At 44.0% G+C, this 19,177-nt stretch overlaps 1 protein-coding gene across 1 annotated transcript in view; it reads left to right on the top strand.

Moving 5' to 3' along the window:
• EDC4 (enhancer of mRNA decapping 4) overlaps positions 1-19,177 on the top strand; it is a 35,701-nt gene that overhangs the window by 2,814 nt on the left and 13,710 nt on the right. The window contains exons 2-18 of the mRNA XM_082062438.1: positions 1,331-1,487; positions 2,549-2,660; positions 3,784-3,883; positions 5,435-5,624; positions 6,650-6,797; positions 7,332-7,436; positions 8,358-8,467; positions 9,047-9,130; positions 9,620-9,715; positions 10,755-10,857; positions 11,306-11,486; positions 13,267-13,339; positions 13,772-13,863; positions 14,506-14,702; positions 16,727-16,815; positions 17,611-17,764; positions 18,504-18,967. Coding sequence (XP_081918564.1) covers positions 1,331-1,487; positions 2,549-2,660; positions 3,784-3,883; positions 5,435-5,624; positions 6,650-6,797; positions 7,332-7,436; positions 8,358-8,467; positions 9,047-9,130; positions 9,620-9,715; positions 10,755-10,857; positions 11,306-11,486; positions 13,267-13,339; positions 13,772-13,863; positions 14,506-14,702; positions 16,727-16,815; positions 17,611-17,764; positions 18,504-18,967 — 2,455 coding nt within the window. The remainder of the gene's footprint in view (positions 1-1,330; positions 1,488-2,548; positions 2,661-3,783; positions 3,884-5,434; positions 5,625-6,649; positions 6,798-7,331; positions 7,437-8,357; positions 8,468-9,046; positions 9,131-9,619; positions 9,716-10,754; positions 10,858-11,305; positions 11,487-13,266; positions 13,340-13,771; positions 13,864-14,505; positions 14,703-16,726; positions 16,816-17,610; positions 17,765-18,503; positions 18,968-19,177) is intronic.

The following is a 19,177-nucleotide window of genomic DNA, read 5'->3' as shown; positions in this document are numbered from 1 at the left end:
TGCTATGTAAGCGTCACTGCCGTTTTCTTCACATGGTGAGGGTCAGCTGAGGAGAGCACCCAAACACTCTGCGTTGGGATACCCTGTCACTGCACAGCCTCTGTGTGCTCATGGTGTCCTTGCTGATTTAATAACTTTGTTCATAGGCAAGTTTCAAATATTCTTCTGGCAAATATGAAATAGTTACAGTTATTTCTGTAGGCAGCAGCACTCGTCCTGATATGTTAAAGCCTGTTTGGTGACTGAAAGCTTGTCTTGCTTTCAAAGGACGTACCTCTTGCCCACGGTTATGTTTAAGTTTGTTACGTATGCCAGTAACTGTGGAGCTTCTGGTGCTGGGAGCAGCCATTTTGCAGGAGCTCAGCAGCAGTTGTTACCTGGCAACAGTATACGAAATTTCAGTTTTCAAACCCAGAGAAAATTTCAGGCGAGGATTTTGCTGTGAGAGGAGGCTTTGACTTCAGTGTAGTGATGTGTGAGTGCAGATGGATGGGGCTTGCTCTCCAGTGGGGGTCGTCAACTATTCACCTTGCTGGTGAAATAAAAGGATGGATCTCCTTCACCCCCTGTTTCATCTGTCCCCTTCTAAAAGCCTTCAGAAGACACAGAGGCCACCAGGCAGCTTGTGCTAGCCCAGGTATCTGAAGGCAGGGCACTTGCACTCTTCAAAGCACAGCTGAAACTCTGAACAAATGGTGGCTTTACGCAGAACTCGAGTGTTGTAAACTTCTGTGTTGCTGGTTGACCAAGGGAAAAGTATGGGAATCCTATAGGCACAGCTGCAGTTTCGTAGCGAAGTTATCTGAACACCAGTACTTTGAGATCAAGTCTCAGTAAGAAGCTGGTTTTGGAAAGTAACAGTTGTATTATATCCAGCCAACCCCAAATGGTGGAACCAGCCACTGTGTTGCTGGACTTCGGAGATCTCTCTGCAGGCATGAAGGCTAGGAACGACTTTTCAAAAACTCTTTGGTCTGGCACCTGGTTCAGTAAATCTGAATTAACAACTTAGTCTTTCTGATCTAAGAGTATTTGCTCCTTGAATCTGTTAAGTTCCTGGTACCTGTTCTTTGGTGTTTTTCTGGTCTGCTGGGATTGCTTGTGTGATAAAAGAGCTATGACTTCACTTGTTTATTTGGAGATCAGTTTCTTATATGGAAGGTCTCTTAGACATCCTTTTTGGAGAAGAGCACTTTTCCCAGCCAATTCAGCATATTCTACCTGATAGACCAGTAGAACCTGACACAAACTATCTGGAGGCAGTGTATTTAACACAATGCTATTTCTTTTAAATGCATATTGTGCACAGTTGGTCTTTTTTCCCTCTTAGGTTCAGTGAATGAGAACCAGAGACCGTCCAATTCGTATAACGGAGACCTGAATGGACTGCTGGTGCCTGATCCCATCGTGGCCGGAGATGGACCTTCTTTGGCTAAGCCAGTCCATCGCAGCATCTCTCTGGGAGCCCTGCAGGAGAAGCAAGTCATGTAAGTTTTGTCAAAGAAAGGATGAGAGTGAGTAGAAAATGATTAAAAATTAATTCTGGTGAGCCTGGACAAACGTGCGAGGAATCTGACAGTGAGTTTTACATTGAGTTGAGGTGACAGTTTGGAGTCCATGCTGTTGATCAGAGCTTTTGTAGGTTTTGTGAGGCTGATGCACGGAGCTGGCCATCCTTTCTGCTCAGGAACTCAAGAATATCAGCAGAACTGTTTAGAGAGGAAGGGAGCAGGACTGGCCACGTGGCGGACATTGCAAGTTGGAATGGAGGTAAATTAGCAGGGCTCTGAGTGAAGCTTAGTGTTCTTATGGAGACCTCCAGCTGCACTCCTTCTGGGACCCAGGTTGCCTGAGGGGTAACTTACACTAGTTCACAGTACGGTCCACCTTGTGCTTGCAGAAGTATTTCTCTCTGTAACTTAAAGCAGGACAAATGGTTCTGAGCTGGATTTCTGCCCGACTCTCTGCTGAGTCGTGCATCAGTGTGTATTGGACAGTACGTGTGCTTTTACTGCTTGTATGCAAGAGAACATATGCATATAGAATACTTTGGATTTGTCATGGGAGTATTAATACAAATCCACATCAGTCTAATTAGTGTAACACTTACCTTCATACACTGACTTTTAACATCAGAGCTTTTTCAGTAGCATATTTGGGGGTTCTCTGGTCATAGTTTTGAGAAGGGATGCCCTGAGAACCACAACCAGCACATGCTGGTGTTGATGAGGTTCAACTGGTTGGCCTTGGTCTCTTTGTACTTTCCAATGCTGAGTAGTAAGTAGTCAAGGCTACTTTAACCAAATATAAGTCTGTGCTCAGGTCAAATAGGCTGGAGGTTTTTAAGCTGAACAAACCAGGTGTTTGACGCCCTCAAACCTGTGGCATGTGGGGAAGGGAGACTCTTAACTGAAAGTAGTTTCTCTTCTCAGTTGTTCAATTCACACATCCTAGATGCACAGATATTCGTGAACAGCAAATATCTGACCTCTCTTCCTATGAGTCCTGTCTGATTTATTTTTTTTTTCCCCTTTGTTTTTCTTAAAAGCTGCCTTTCTGGTGATGACAGCTCCACTTGCATAGTGATATCAGCAAAAGATGTGGAGATAGTGGCCAGCAGTGATTCCAGCATCACCAGTAAGGCCAGAGGGAGTAACAAGGTAAGGAACAAGAGAAAGCATAGTTTTGTCTCTTACTTTTAGTCACATCAGCTCATGCTTGAACACATTAAACAGAAATGGATATCTGCTTTTCTGTGTTGTGTGAGTTTGTAATTGCATGGAAGTTTGTCAAAAAGCTTAACAAAGGGAGAAAGGTCTTTTGTAACTGTTTGTTACTCTTATTCCAGAGTCTGGCCAAGTTATCTTCTAATTCTCAGGAATAAGTTCATGATCTAAGCTGTAGGTTCTTAGGAAAGTGCCCTTCCTTCACAAACAAGGTTTTCCTTCTGATAGTTTCTTCACTGGAAGGTCTTCACTACGGCGGGAGGGTTGCTTTTGATAGTTTGCTGGCCTTGGTCCTGCTGAGAGCTCCCCCCAGCACATCAGGGCTGCAGAAGAACCCAAATGCTGAGACTAGAACTGGTGCTGTACCAGAGTGCTAAGACGTGCTCAGAACCAGTGCTAGTAGTTGGGAGAGAGAACTGTGGTCTTGATCCTCTCGGTGCTTTTCCATATTATATAATTTTGTTCTTTGATGTGCGATGAATTAAGGGATCTCAGAGCTTGTAAATAAATACTGTACCATGTTATCAATGTTTTTCATAGATGATACTGAAGAGAAAAATGAAAGGGAAGGATTGCTGCCATAACGTCCACAGTATTTAATTCTTTGCTTGCAGAGACAATGCTTATAAAATAAAAACAGGACTCTCAGTTTCTTGGAAAGCAGTATTGAAACCAAAAAAGCAAGTGCCCATGCAGCAAATATATTTCTGTATTTCAAAAAAGTTTCCAAGAACTGGGCATCCAGACACAGTGCTAATAAAGAGGTAAAGGCTGCTTTGCTGTACTTGCAGGGTCAAGTGTTGCTCTGCAGAATGATAAATTCAGTGAGTTTCATTCTTTCTTGCAATAGAAGAAAATATTCATCAGCCTCCAGAACTTTTAATGTTCAGGGCTCTGCTACCTGGTATTCAATATGCAATTCTTCCTACCAGCTGCTAACAGTTCCTATTAAGCATTACAGATCTTCCCTGGAGGAAATAATGTATTTTGCAAGTTTGTTCCAGGAAAATGTTAATTTGAGACACTTCTCATGCTTTATTTTCTTTCTCTTGAGCAGGTGAAAATTCAGCCTGTTGCTAGATATGACTGGGAGCAGAAATACTATTATGGCAATCTGATAGCTGTTTCAAACTCTTACCTGGCTTATGCCATTAGAGGTGAGATACCTTCTTGTCTTGGATGTGATTTGTATTCTTTTGCTCTGTGTATTTCTAAAAGAGGCAAAGTTTACATCAGAAAAAGGTAACTGGCAATAATTTAAACACTCTTGAAATACCAATATCAGGGTGCTGTTGTAATATGAATATAAGTGGGGCTGAGCTACAAGGGAGGGAAAAGTTGATGCTGTAGGAGAGTTTCCATGGAGAAGGAAAGCTTTTCTGATGTGTGAAATAAAAGAAAGAGAAGGACTCAGTTGGGATGGAGGAAAAGGTAAAGGATTGTATCAGTTTCATTGGATAGTAAGCTGATGTTCAGATTACTCCTCTAATTAAATACTTATGCAGTAAACGAGCTTCTCTGTAGCTAAGCTGAGAAACAGCTCTGTGGTAATTTGAGCAGTTTGGGATGGATTTGCCTGCATAAATTTAGAGTTGAGTTTAAAGCTAAATTTAGAGGAGCCAAAGAGCAATGCAAATGCAGTGTGTTCTGCAGTAGGAAGGGAAAAGCAGAACAACGCAGGGGAAGATTGTTTCACAACATACCTGAAACAAATGAACGCTTTGCTCTCTGCAACGTCTCTGCTTTTATATAACCATACAGTGTGGAGGGCTCCATCAGCTCTCCCCTTCTTCTTAGTTCTGGCACCAATCGGTTTGTTTGGCCTTTTATGAAATCCACTACTCTGCTTCTGTGTTTTTTCCTAACTGAGGTTATTTTAGAGGAGCCTTAGGGCATCTCACCCTTTTTTTAACGTATCAAAGCTTGGGTGCAGTAACACTACAGAGGGCTGAGTGGTCTGCTAGGGCTGGCTTGGGCATCAAGAAGCGGAAACAATATGGTCTTCATAAGACTGCCTGCATTGTAGCCATGTTTGTCTGTAATGAGGAAGTTGGAAACTTTGCTTGGTGTGTGCATGCTCTAAAACATGTTCATTTCAGTCACATAAGCCAAAAAGTAGTGCTCTTTGCCAGGTGACTTTTTATGCTTTTTAAATTCCCCTTACAGGAGATGTATTTGAGCTACCTGCCTCTCAGGGATTCCTTTGCTCCAGTTACTGAAAATGAAATTGCAGTTAAAATTGATTCACTGTTACTGGAGGTCAGTCTTGGAGGTTTGGTAGCTTTGTCATGAGCTCAGGATAAAGATTTAGGCCTTGCATTTAATGAAGGCATCTTTGATGAGAATAATCCTGAGAATCACAAGAAGTCAACTTGTATTGACTTTTTAAGTAGAGCAACTTAGAATCTGAGGTGCTCAAGAAATTGTAGAAGATATGGGGAATTAAACTGCCCTTGCAGGGTAGATGAAGTACTTCTGGATGCTGCTGTTCCAGTCTTCTGCACCAAAGCTGAAAAGTGCAGTGGACATTTGTGTGTGTACCTTGGATCCTGAAAAGGCTTGTTAACATGGTACCTGTTGATGTGGGTTTTCAGTGTGCTGTCAGTGACAGCTGATGGGTGCTGGAAGTGCTGATGCCTGGAAGCAAAGGGATCCTGTTGGGAAACCACACGGATAAATGGTGACTTCTCCCTCTCTCTTTTCTGCAGCTGCCACTAATGGCTCCGCTATGGTGCGGGTGTTGAGCGTCAGCACTGCTGAGCGGACCTTGCTGAAAGGATTCACAGGCGGTGTGGCAGACCTGGCTTTTGCTCATCTCAACTCCAACCAACTGGCCTGCCTGGATGAGGCTGGCAACCTTTTTGTCTGGCGCCTGGCCATGGATAAAGAAAAAATCCAGTATCTTGTCAAAATACACCTCATATCAGTCTTTGTGTAGTGGTTAGAGGTGAATACAACCTCAAAATTGTGACTTATTTCCCAGCCTTTCCAGAATAGCAGCTTGCAGGGGGAAGGTTGATGGTTCTGTCCCATGTAGAGTATCAAATCAGTCAACCTGTACCTGTGTTCAGCACAACCATTACTTGAAATCACATGTAACTTGAAAATCTAGGAGTAACACCTCAGTGTTCCTTCTGATCCAGGCAAAAGTAGTCAGTGAGAAGTGTCAGTCTGTACTAGCTGCCATTACACATCAACAGTGTCACCTTGACAATGTGACAAGGCTTTTTACTCGTGTTTGTCTGGTTCTAACTCTTCAGTTACTTTTCTGGGAAAGAGGATGTAATACTTTTTTCCCGCTCACTAACTTCCTTCCAAACCTGTCACCACTTTTCTTTTGGTGGTCCTGAAATTTATTTTTAGTGTTGGATTCATTGCCATTGTGAATTCTAGGAGTGACTGCTTGCTGCTTTTGGGAAACATGTTAGTCTATGGAATTGTGTCATGTTAGGTTGTGACTTCTTAATTTCAATTGTATACCATAATTTCAAAAGCAAAGGTGGTTGTAGTTTGTTGAGATCTGATTTGTATGGGTGGACCAGAACACTCAGCCTGGGGCAGTGTGGTGACTGTTCTGTCTTTCTATGGTAGTGTTGTTGGAATGCTAGCTGAAATAATTTAATCTGTCCACCAGCAGTCGCACAGATTGCACATTCAGATGTGGCTGTGCACTCCTGTTCTGCTTATGGTATCCCTGTCTGCAACCTGCAAGAGAAAATGAGAATCTTTCACCTTTTGTAAGCTTAACCTCTTCTGCCAGTGATGAAATGCTAGCTTGTCTGCTTTCTTCGCAGAATCCTTTTACCTGATTTCTTTTTGAATCTCAGTGATCTGAAAAAAGCTTGAAGTTTAATAGTATTTACCAGAGGACCAAGCCTGAGTAGTGTCCATAGTGTGTTACGTTCCTTAACGATGGTGATCAGAGAGGAGATCTTGGTTAACATCAAGCGACCTGACAATACCCCCTTGAACACCTCTCGAAGAATCATCTGGTGCCCTTTCATCCCAGATGATAATGAAGAGAGTGGTGAAGAGGGAAGTCAGACGCTGGCATTGTTGCATGAGGACAGGGTAAGGAAACTTTGCTTTAGAAATGTTGTCCCTTATTACCTTTAGAGGGAGAGAATCTAATTGAAGGAAGGAGCTGATATGGTTACAGCTCTAAAGACTCCTGTCTAGTTTGTGCTGCAGATCCTCCTGTAATATGAGATGTGGGGATTCCTCTCTTCCCAGCAGAGGTCCTGCTGATCTTTCTCTGGGGCTCAGGAGGAAGGAAAGTGGTAACTTCTGCTCACTGTCAAATAGCAAAACCACTAGAAAATGTGGAGAGCCAGAGGCATCACTTGACTGTTCAGGCTGAACCAGTTCCCAGGGGAGTGGGCTTGGTGAGCAGCAACCACAACTGCCAAGAGCAGTTCCCAGTACTTATGTAAGACTGGGTGCCAGAAAAGCATCTAATGGCCAAATTGGGTGGAGATGGGAAGGGTTACATCACATACTTGCTGTTGGGCTGGTATGTGAGGATATAAAATAAAATAAATTCTCCACTGGATCAGACCGGTAGTTGTAGAAATAAACCTCTGTGCCCACCTGTTTCTTTTCCAGGCAGAGGTGTGGGATTTGGACATAATCCGAGCAAATAACAGCTCCTGGCCAGTGGAAGTGCCCAGCATCAAAGAAGGCTTCATCGTAGTGAAAGGCCACAGCACGGTATAAACCTGTTTTACTTTCTTTATTGCCATCACGTAGCTGACTGCTACAGATCACTTTGGTTTTCTGTAGGTTATAGTGTCTCAAGAGCTGCAGTTCTTAGAACAGTTGGCTGTAAAAAAACAAACAAAATAATCAAAACTGTTTCTTACCCATCCACACTGTCACCCACCTTCTGCTGGCCACATACACACACACTTGGTAAGGAACCCTTGTTTAAAGAGCCAAGATGAATGTGTAGCTTTGAAAATGGCTCTTGAAAAAAACTCATCTATATATCCAAGGGCCTATTTGACAATCTCGGCTGTATTTCAACTATTTTGTGATATCTCCTGGTAAATGGAACGCTGCTGTGGTTTACTGCTGGATGAGAAGGGCAAATTTAACCCTGATGTAGTCTTTATTCTTCTGTGATCCCCCTAATGAATATAGTTACATCTGTGAGTACAGTGGACCAGGACTGCAGCTGAGTATCCAGTAGGTGATATTTTGAACCTAAAAGGAACAATTGGAAAGAGTCAAATTCCACTTTTTGAACAGGATGATGCTAAAATAATTCTATCAGTTAGATGAAACAATTATGATTGTGAAACAGTAATGACTGTGAAAAGCCAGAAGCTCTCAAAACAAAATGAGCTCTCTTCATAACATGACTAACAGTGAGAACAGTAGCAGCACAATCCATTGTATTTGAGTTTGCTGTCTGGAAAAGGCAATTGCTAATTATTATTACAAATTTAAAAAAAAAAAAAAAGAGTCCTGTCAATTTTTCAGTGAAGGGATCAGTGTTGATGTCTGTTAGAAATCACTCTGACCTCCTTTGCTACTGGACTCTTTGTCAAATTCCTGTTTGATGAGAGTACTCTTTCTCCATAGAAAGCTATGAAATCAGTTTCTGTGTCTTTTCCTCTCTCTGTTTAGTGTCTGAGCGAGGGAGCGCTTTCTCCAGATGGAACTGTGTTGGCCACAGCAAGCCACGATGGTTTTGTCAAGTTCTGGCAGATCTATATTGAGGGGCAAGATGAGCCAAGGTAACTGGAGAGTTAGAAAATGAAGAATCTCGGAACAGAGAACAGCGTTTTCTCTGTGAGAATTGCCTTGTTACAGAATTAACAGTAATGCTCATTCTCAGGGCATTATAACAGTAGAGGGTGAATATTTGTAAGGTAATTTGTTGCAGAAGAGTTGTACCACTGAATATCATGGATGCTCAAGGTTTGGTGAGCTTAGGAAAAAGCAAAGAGCTGTGTCTGGAGCCAGGACTTCTGTGCTGTGCACAGGCTGTAGTCAGACGCTTTTGCAATGTCTGTGTAAATGCAGAAAGCTTCTCTGAGCTGTTCTTCTCAGTGTTGACTTTTATGTATTGTGCCCTTGTTAAGACACCAAACCAAATACCATCACTTGACTTTATTTTTTGGTCACAATCTATGGCTGCATGGGCTGTGATCTCCTTATTTTATACAGGGCTGTAAACAGCTGCAAGCTGATAGCCCTTGGTGGCTGCTGACTTAATGCTGCCTTTGGACAACGGGTAATGTGTTCAGCACCCACTTTATATATTCTTCATTTACTACTCGCTGCACACACAGTTTTTTCTGATTCTTTCTTAGGTGTCTTCATGAGTGGAAACCCCACGATGGTAGGCCTCTCTCCTGCCTGCTCTTCTGTGATAACCATAAAAAGCAAGACCCAGAGTAAGTCTCTAATCTAGTATTTGGATCATCAAACTTCAGTAGTGTCTTCTAACTCTACTTTGTAACTGCATTGTACTTGTAAAAAATCAGCATCAATTCCATGAAAGAAATGAGAATTCTAAGTTGATGAGTCCCTTCAGGTTTGTGGTATGTCCAGTTCTAACTGGCCTATTATCCTCCAAATTTCTACTGCAGCTGATGAAAAAGTAGATGTGTGGGGGGGTTTTTTGTTTGGCTGGGGGGGGCTGTTAATTTTTTTTTTTTTTTTTTTTTTTTTATTTTATTGTTTCTTCAATCTTTTGTGGCCTTAAGGTTCTTGGGAGCTACGGTGGTTTCTAATCTGCTTCAGAAACAGAGATTTTCTGGAAACTTAAAGACACGGTTGGGCAAAATCAGCTATGGGCAGCTTGTGAGGAAGTTTTCAGTGAAACATCCTCATGAGAAGGAGCAGACCTTCTCTAAGAGAATTTAATTCTGTTGTGCTTACAGGGTTCCCTTCTGGAGATTTCTCATCACAGGTGCAGATCAGAATAGAGAGCTGAAGATGTGGTGCACCGTGTCTTGGACCTGTCTGCAGACTGTCCGGTAGGTGTTGATATAACCCAACTCCCCTGAAGGGCTGGATTGACTTTGAGCAGTGGGTTGTAACAAAGCCCTCAGTTTCCAGGAATACTTTGCAAAGGTGATTCCTGATCTGTGATGGAGTCTCCTCCAGCCCCAGTCAGAGCCACCTCCTTTGCCAATCTGACCTGTTGGTTGGAAGCTCTCAGGGCTGTGACAGTCAGGTCAAGCTTGGGCAAGGCAGGGGAAGTTGATCCTTCTGTACAGTCTCCTTGGTGTTACCAAGGCCTGTTGTCTTCACTTTGATCTGTAGAGCATAGACATACCTGTAGCATGAGGAGAGGCATCCCAAATTGCACTCCTTGAGAGCTTTCTTCTGTAAAAATACTGGATATTCAATAACCAATCTAGCATCTCTTCCACTTACTGCTTTTTCTGATTTAAATAATGAGAGGCTGCTACACGGACAGAGCTTAACCTGTAGTTATACAATGTTTATTTGCCGAGCCATATAGGTCCAGAAGTTCAAATTCCACTTTAGTCACTCAACTTGTGTTCTTTAGTTTTACTATTCTGCTGCTGGATCGTGGTCTCTCTGATCACATGCATGTGTATGTATGCAATTCACTTCTGAATTGCCCTCTTAAAATGAGAAGAAACAACATACAGCTTAGTGCTGCTTTTTCCACCTCATACTACAGAGGGTCCAGAATCTATGGAAGGGTTATTTTGGTTTGGTGGATTTTTGGTTTTAAATCTGTAGCATTGGCTGTTGTCCTGCTATGAATGTGGAACATGTTAAGTAATGACAAACTGTCATCTTTCACTTAAGTGTTCAGAATCTATATCTAGATCCTATTGTGTGATCTCCTTGCTGATCTCTTAGCTGAAGTCCACACTGATTTCCACAATAATGTTTTTGTTCTGGTGGGTGGTTGCGCTGTAATATGGCTGTAAACTCCTTAAGATTTTTTTTTTTAATAGTGCGGTTTCGTGGCAGTCATTCTGGTTGTGTTAATCTGCCTTGCTTTCTGCACCCCTCATCTCTCATTTGTGGATACAGCTTTTCTCCTGACATCTTCAGCTCCATGAGTATTCTTCCCAGCCTGAAAGTCTGCCTGGACCTCTCCGCTGAATATCTCATACTGAGTGATGTGCAAAGAAAAGTAGGTGGTTCATTTTATTGCTGCCTGTGTGAGTAATGGTAATAGAAGGAGAAATTACCATCTGTGTGACTGTTTCTGCTGCCTAGGTCTGGGATTTGCACTTTAATAGCTAAAAATGCAGAACTTTGCCTTGGCTATTTTACTATAAGGTGACAAATGATAACAATTCACCTGATTAATTTTGAGGAGGCTTCAGGATGATTTCTCACCCTAAAGTAAAACTCCCATTTGGAGACATCTGTGTCTGGCACAGCAGGATTGCATTCCTCACCAACTTCGACTGGGATAGTATGTGTGCTTACTGTGGTTTCCTTGGGTGTTTTGTTTCAAGTTTAAATGGCCCAGGCTTTATTTCTCACATTTTTCCAGTTGTTCCAGATCTCGTTCCATGGCTGAGCTTTGTAGTCCACACAGTTGCTCAGTGACTTACTGTTTCTGATTCTTCCAGGTCTTGTATGTGATGGAGCTGATGCAGAACCAAGAGGAGGGAAAAGCTTATTTCAGCTCCATCTCAGAGTTCCTCCTTACCCACCCAGTGCTCAGCTTTGGCATCCAGGCAGTGAGCCGCTGCCGGTTAAGGCACACCGAAGTGCTCCCTGCAGAAGAGGAAAATGACAACTTATGTGTAGGTAGGTGATGAAAATAAATTGGCTGCTGTGACTTCAGGATTTCTTTCCTAACTGGTTTTGGCTTTCTCGTGAAAGTCTGGCTCTTTTCTCTTAGTCCATACGAAATACATCCTTTGCAGCTGGAGTACTGCAGGGAAACACAGTAGAGTTGGTTACAAGGGATCTGTGGATGTTTCTGGTCCAGCCTGCTGCTTGAAGCAGGGCTATTGCTGGTGGCTGATCAAGTCACCTATGGCTTCACCTAGTTGCATGTTGAAGACCCCCAGACATGACAGTTCTGTCTCTGCTCAGGTGCCCTGTTTCAGGGCTGCACCCATTCCTAAAGAAAATATTCCTTAATGTTGAACCTGAACCTACTAATCCAGGTTGTAGCCATTGCCCCTTAGCACACAAAAACTCTGCTGAGGTGTTTCTGTTATTAAAAAAGTATTCCAGGGCTGTATGAACTTCACTGCCTGCAAGTGACACTTTGGTTAAGGTACAAGATTAGCTGCTCCGTACCTGAGCCGCAATGCTTTTGTGATCATGTAGTGTCATTGTCCCAGCAGAACACGGGGGACGACTTCCTCTGGCAGCAGAGGACCATGTCTTCCTCCAGCACAGTTTGATGCAGGCTCATAGAAGCAAAAGGGTTCCTGGAATAACTGGCAGGATATATTTGTGTGGCTGCTTGTCTGAGTGTACTGTGTAATTAAACATCAGAGGTGTGAGCACGTGGTCTGAGGAGACCAGTTGGTTGCTTCTGAATCATGCCGGCAGAGCTGTGACATATGTGAGGACAGTATGCAGTCTGAGTTGAGCGAAAGGGTGGGATTCTTCTTCATCACATCTGGAAGGCATATTCCCAAGCCACAGAGCTTCTTGCAGTGGAAGTGAATAACTAGCTCTCTTTTTAGAGGAGAAACACATGAGATGTCGGCTTCTGGCTGTTACTACGCTAAATATGACAATGAATCCTGTGGAGAGCTGTCATATGTAGACTTTCCTTGATTGCTGCCTCTCTTAAAGTGTTGGTTTGCTCCCGTTCTCCTACCTGTCCGCTGATAAAACTTGGAAAGATCTTTGAATAACGTTGACGTATTTCCTGTTAGAAAGATACAGTTGTAGTGGTAGTCCAGGAATGATGTGATCCCCTATACCCCTTCTTGTACTTAATTATAGTTAATTCATGTTGTCGGTAGTAGTGGCATTGCTCTGAAATGGCAGAAGCAAAAATGGCAGCTACATGTAGAAAGTCAGGAGCAGACTGGGACTGGAGCTTCAGGTCCCCAATTGCTGCTCAGATATTTAGGACAATTCACATAGGAATGCCTAATATATATATTTTTTATGGAGAGTTAGGTTTATCTTTTCCACTCAGCCTCCTTAGCTTTGTTAGCAGTGAGACTGATACAGATGGTGACTGAATGTTTTCAGCGCTGAACTTCCGTATGATGTAAGCTGGTGTTTCTCTCTTAAAATGTACCTAACTAGTCACTTCAACAGCCAGAACAAATCCATGGCAGCTTCCTCCTCTTTACTTAGTGAGGTATCTTTTTTTTTTTAATCCCCTCTTCCTTGAGACTTATTTGACTGGATTAGAGCAAATGTGGTTGCTCTCATTGCAAAGTAAAGGGAGTGGAGGATACACTTGCCCTTAATAGGGTGAATCTGCCTGAGAACTGGAGAAGTGATGAAGCTGTACTGTGCTGGCTCTCTGGTTCATCTGCTGTGATGTTTTTCTAGTAGTTTGTCTGCAGTTTACATCCAGCTTCATATTTTCCTTTTGTCTCATTTACAGAAGGTGCTCAGGGAGCCGGAGCTGTTGAATCAGCAGCAGGCGTGCTGATAAAACTCTTCTGTGTGCACACCAAGTGAGTATGCAGACCACTGTCTGTGGTCGTCCTAATCCTGCACTGACCTATAGAAATTTAACTTACAAATTCCTTTTGTTCATAACAAAAACTACTTTGTCCTGTAAAAATCTATAGCTGTAGTGTGTTCAGTATGGCCGTATCAGGCAGTAGCCCTGCATAGTGCTGTGGCAAGCTGGTATTTTTGTCACCATGAGTAAGCAGTGACTTAAAGAGTAGTGCTCCTAAGTGCTGGGAAACATCTCTGAAATGCATTGTGTGCCAGAACCGGGTGACATGGCTGAATGAGGATCAGCTTCTGCTTCTTCCGTCATGGGCAGAAAACACTAAAGCATATTCCAATGGAATCAGTTCTGTGAAAGGAATCTTCTAAGCGTTAGACTTCTCTTGGTGATTCATAAACTCATCAAAGATGCCTTTTTCTTTTTTCAGGGCCCTACAGGATGTGCAGATTAGATTTCAACCTCTTCATAGCCCTGACATGAGCACATCCATGCCTTCCCATGGCTCTCATGACGAATTTGGTGAGCGTTTGCAATAAATTGATTTTCAGCATTTCTGAGCCTTTAAAGGTTGTTGCAAGGGGGCAGCAGGAGAGCAGCTTTGGGTGTCTCTTTGTAATAGAGTGATGTCTTTGCATAAAAGGGGTCTGAATATGGACTGGCTGTGAAGCAGGACACTTGATTAGAGCCCAGTGTGAGTGTGGAGCATGGGGACATGTTAGGCGAGGAGCACTAATGCTTTGTGCATGCTCGAGTTCACCTTTCTAGGTGATTTGGCACTTGTGCCAGAAACTTGACATTTGTCTCTTGTTAGGTGGAAGAGATTAGAGTGACACCAGAACTTTGGGAGTCGAGGGGACTGGGCTGTGTGTAGCATGCTCCTTTAGTTCGTTCCCATTGTGGGATGTGGCTCTTAAACTGGCCTTGCGTTTAGAGAAGAAAGCAAGCTTGGATCTTTTGTTATCAAGGCCTGATAACATGCACTGTTTAGCCTGCAAAGAGTAAGAGCAACACATGATTTGCTTTGCCCTTAGCTCTGGTTAGCAGGGTTTTTGCTTGTCCTTTTGGAATCCACTATGGGAGGCAATGACATAAATTCATAGCTTAAACTCTTAGCTTTTGGGGGAACTTCCTATAAATGGATTTGGTTTTCTCCCTTGGAAGCCTTTCCAGATCACATGGCTGATCTAAGCACAGAAGGGTTGGGATCTGAAAAAGGATCGGTGCACGGCTCTCAACCAGACCTGCGGCGTATCGCTGATCTGCCTGTACCAGCAGATTTCCTCTCTCTCTCAAATGATGCTAAACCTAAGCTGATGACTCCAGATGCATTCATGACACCAAGTGCATCTCTCCAACAGGTAACCAGAGAGCAGCACTGTTGGTGGTGGTGCAAGGGGTGGGCTTGGATTTTGATACTTTTGGGAACTTTTTCTAGGCGGTAATGACTCTCGTAGGCTGAAAAAGCTGAATTCAGAGAACACAGGAAACTCTGTGCAAGTAGCCAAAGTGAATAAAGACAAGCTGGCACATCCAAAAAGCTAAGCTGGCCTAAGCTTGTGTTGTGAGTGCTGTGTTTAGCTGCCAAACTGCTGATGTAGCTGTGTTGTGCAGAAATGTGGGTTTGCTAACTAACTGTATCTAAGCTGGGAGACTGTTTTACACATGTTGTTTGGGGTTGTGATATAACTATAATAGAAGAAAATATGCTATCTCTGCATATCCTGTCTGATGGGATCCTGTTGGGAATGTGTGTCTGAAATGATCAGGTGGGTAGATGGGCCTGTAACATTTTCCGCATGAGATCTGCAAATCGTCAGTCCAGTAGCTCAGTGGGTTTTTTGTAATCTAACACAGCAGGCCTTGACTTGTACAGAAAGCAACTCTTCTGTGCTTGCGGCAGGGGTTTTGGTATCAGGAAGCACGTGAAACGTTCCTCAGGATTTGGTGAATTTCTGTGAAGGACAGCAAAGTGTCTTGGTGAAGAGCCATAACAAGCATTTATTCCTTGGTGGAGCTCTGAAAACATAGAATTCCTCTCAATGGGAATGTGTGTGGCCAGCAGTGCTGCACCTCTGGGTCCTGTTGGGCATTTTTGGAGACTGTCTGGCACTGGCAGCTGCATCCATCTAAGTCAGTGCAGGTGTCTGCTGCCCCTTCCTGGGGATGCCAACAAGCAGAAGTTCAGGATTTCACTTTTTCTTGGCCGCTCTGCATTCAAGTGTCTTGTTAGTTTTTCTTAAATCCATTCAGATATTCTTGCTTTATAGACTGCTTCTGTGCCTGCGTACCGAATTTGACTGTGTAGCTTTCTCCATGTGCTTTTAGGATGGGAGTAGGCATAAATTAAAAAGCATTTTTAAAAGCCCATGCTTTAAATACAGTGATTTGCAGTAAGAGTACAAGGTATGGATTCCCCTTGTGAGAATCTGTGGTGGTTGTGTTTTTTCCGCCTTCCTGTGCAGAATGGGCTGTCAGCAGTTATTTGCCATGCTGATATGGTTTGCACAGGAGGAGAGTGCTTGTGAGCAGCGTTCCATCCGCACATCCTGAGGTGGAAATGTCTGGTTGTCACCACAGCTTGAACGTGTGCTGGAGGAGCCTGCATGCAGGTGGGCAGCACAGAAATGGAATTAGTGCTGACCAGACTGATGAGATAGCACCAGTCCAGCAACAACTTAAGGAGCAAAGAAATAATTAAACTCCTTCTAAAGGTTTTGGTGTTGCTAGCAAAGTTACTGAGTGCACAAGTTAATTTTGTGCCTGAGGATGGGTAGCAAAGTTGTACCAAGGCAGCAGAGAGAAGGTGTTCAGCTCAGTCTCTACTCTCTACCATAAACAGTGTCAAGCGCAAGAAGCTTGGCCAGACTGGCTTTCCTAGTGGACTACTTGTGTGCTTATGTTGGTGGTCTTGATCTCTGTAGGTGTTTCTTGATGGGGGGCGGCGTATCCGCTGGTGCTCGTCACTGCCAGCCAGCTAGCTTATGAGCAATACTTCTTCTTGTGTGTTGGAGCATTTTACTTCCAGCTGTCAGAAGTGCAGGACTAAACCTTCTACAGACCCTGGCCTCGGTAGTGCTAACAGACCTTGACAAGAGCACTAGTTCCAAGAACAAAATGGGGATCTGGTGCCCAGCCCTGCAGAATGTAATTTTTTGGGTGAAAGCAGTTGCTTAGTAGAAGTGGTTGTGGTTCACATAATGAGGATGTATTTGGGCTTGACTTCAACCAAGACCCGAGCACTCTAGCGATACAACTCGACCTATTTTTTTTCTGTTCCCTCTTTGCCAAAGACTGCTTAGGAATTCTGGAGCCAGCATTCTCGGGTCTAGTTCTGCTGTTGGACTTTTCTGTCACATCCCAACCACTGTGTATTTTCTTATAGATCGCTGTGTCTCCAGGCAGCAGTGTCAGCTCCCTGACTGCAGTCACAGCCATGAGTAGCACTTCTGTCACAGATGCCTCTATGCCCAGGTAAATAGATCACGAATTAAATAATATATTCATTTCTGCAGCTGAGCTGATACTGTCCTTCAGGGTGGCGCAGAGCTGTAGCGTATCTTGTAGGAGAGGAGATTGTAACCAGAATTAGAAACTGGCCTGAGCCCTGGTGTCCCTATATGGGCAACTGTTTACGTCTCTAATGCAGCTTGGAGCATGCCTGTTGTCATCCAAGGGGCCAACAAGAGTGTTTCCTTTGTGCCTCATAGGGATTCTCTTATTGCATCTCAGTTTTGTTGCTTTACATGCTTCTCCCAAAGGGCTGCCGTTGTTTACAGGTAAGAGAACACTGCAGCCACCAAGGACAGGGAGGTAATTGGGACTGTTAGGGAAATCTTGCTAGTGTCGCGGTGGGTTGGACTGCATAACAGATGGAAACTTTGGTTTTGGGGGCTGGTAAAAGGACAGAGACCTATCTCATAGTGTCCTGTTTCTCCCTAAACTCTGTACGGTGTGAACTGAAGACATAAGAAGTCCCTTTTCCCATTGACACCTTGAATTCTAAGATAATGTGATGCCCCTCTGGGTTTTTTTTTTTGTTTCCGCTTCGTCTCTTTTTGTGCTGTATGGGCACGAGGAGATGCAGGTACTAGCTGTCGGGGTGGCTGACTGTAGTGGAAAGAGCTAAGAGCTTGGAGAACACTAGTGAAGTTTGGGTTGTGCTCCTCCATTGAGCTGAGGATCCTATCTCCTCACCTTGAGTATTTGATGCAAATCTGTATAATTAGATTGGCCTGCTTGATTTGCTTGTCTCTCCATTTTCTGCAGGCCATCAGAAGACTTGACTGTGAGTCCCAAGATGCAGCTGGACACCAGCCTCACGCTGAGTAGCAGCAGCAGCAGTCTCCAGACTAGTCCTAGGAGCCACTCAGTTCTTATCCCAGGCCTCCCTGACAAGCTAGCACCAAAGGCACCTGTTCCAGTAAGGCTCCAGATGCTGCTCACTTCCTTCTCCTCACGGGGCAAGGAACCTTTGTATGGGCCTGCACAAGCTGAAATTACACTTACTTGGATAATAACAGGGCCAGCATCTGCCCTTTGAAAAACACAGCTGCTGGCACAGATCTGCAGCGAGGTTTACCAGTGTTAAAGGAGCTTGACCTCAGCATAAGCCAGTGTGTCTCTGAAAACTAGAGGCAGCTCTAGCTTGTGCTCTCACTATCACAATGGTTGGAAGTGGTCAACCTTAGTGTTAGTAGACAGTGCTACGTGGAAAGGTTTCTTCTTCCTTGGTGGTCTTATGGGTCTGAAACAATCATATCCTATTCCTAAATTTTTCTTTCCAGGTGTGATGTAAGATAGATTATGACAAAAGCTTGAAAGTGAAGTAAACATCAGTCTAGGAGATACTAAATGTTAAAACTCACTTTTTCCCTTAAAGAGAAGGGATCCTGGAGCAGAGCAGGGAGGTAGAACTGGTGTTATATTTTCTTTTGAACATGTGTTCAGACTAGCACTGGCTTAAGTGTGTTGTTAGCCCAGCTACGAGTCTCTTACAAGTCTTGGGGCCTTCTTCATCTGCTGAACAGAGAAGGAGCACAGGGATCACGTCAGGAAAGGATACAGCCGGCTGTTTCCAGAGGTGGTTGGTGTAAGGTACCAGGGGTCCTTGGAGCGTCTCCACATTACCTTGAAGGCTCTTGTTTGATTTTTGTATTTAGGTCGCACCAGGAAACTCCTCTCTAGCGCTGGAACTGCAGGAAGTGGAACCTTTGGTGGTGCCCCAGGCTTCTCCCACCCGTGAGCGCTCGCCAGACGTCATTTCCTCTGCTTCCACAGCCATGTCCAAAGACATCCCGGAGATTGCTTCCGAGACCTTGCAACGCAGCTTTGCAGCAGCTCCGTCTGGGCTCCCTGCGGAGGTGCTGGAGCCCAATCATCATGCAGACAGTATGGCATCCGCTGCCTCGGCCTTGCATTTGCTGTCTCCGAGGAACCGGCACAATTCAGAGCACAGCCACCACTCTTTGGACATGCCTCCAGTGGAGGTGGACAGACTGAATGCTCCATCATTACTGGAGACTGCTTTAACTCAGGAAAATGCATCTTCTGACAGTGTTGTGAGTCAGCCATGGCCAGCAGCTCCTGACATAACCAGAGAAACCAGGAACAGCATGGCAGACAGGTAATCACCTGGGTTTGTCTTGCTCAGGGGGATTTCTTTGCACTTGTCAAATTGCTGGCAAGCTCTTATGTTGCAAAAAAAGTGGAACGGTTGTCCGTCCATCCTTTTCCGTAAAGGATCTGATGATTCCATCTTCCTGTGTGCCTGGTCTTTGTATGCTGTGTCCTGAACTTCTTAGGCCAGTTCTAACAATTTGTGCTCTGTCATACC

Source organism: Streptopelia decaocto, assembly GCF_964273445.1.
Source record: "Streptopelia decaocto genome assembly, chromosome: 11".
In the NCBI taxonomy this organism is placed as follows: domain Eukaryota; kingdom Metazoa; phylum Chordata; class Aves; order Columbiformes; family Columbidae; genus Streptopelia; species Streptopelia decaocto.
Note: the sequence above shows the minus strand (reverse complement) of the source record. Positions and strands in the feature narration are given on the sequence as shown.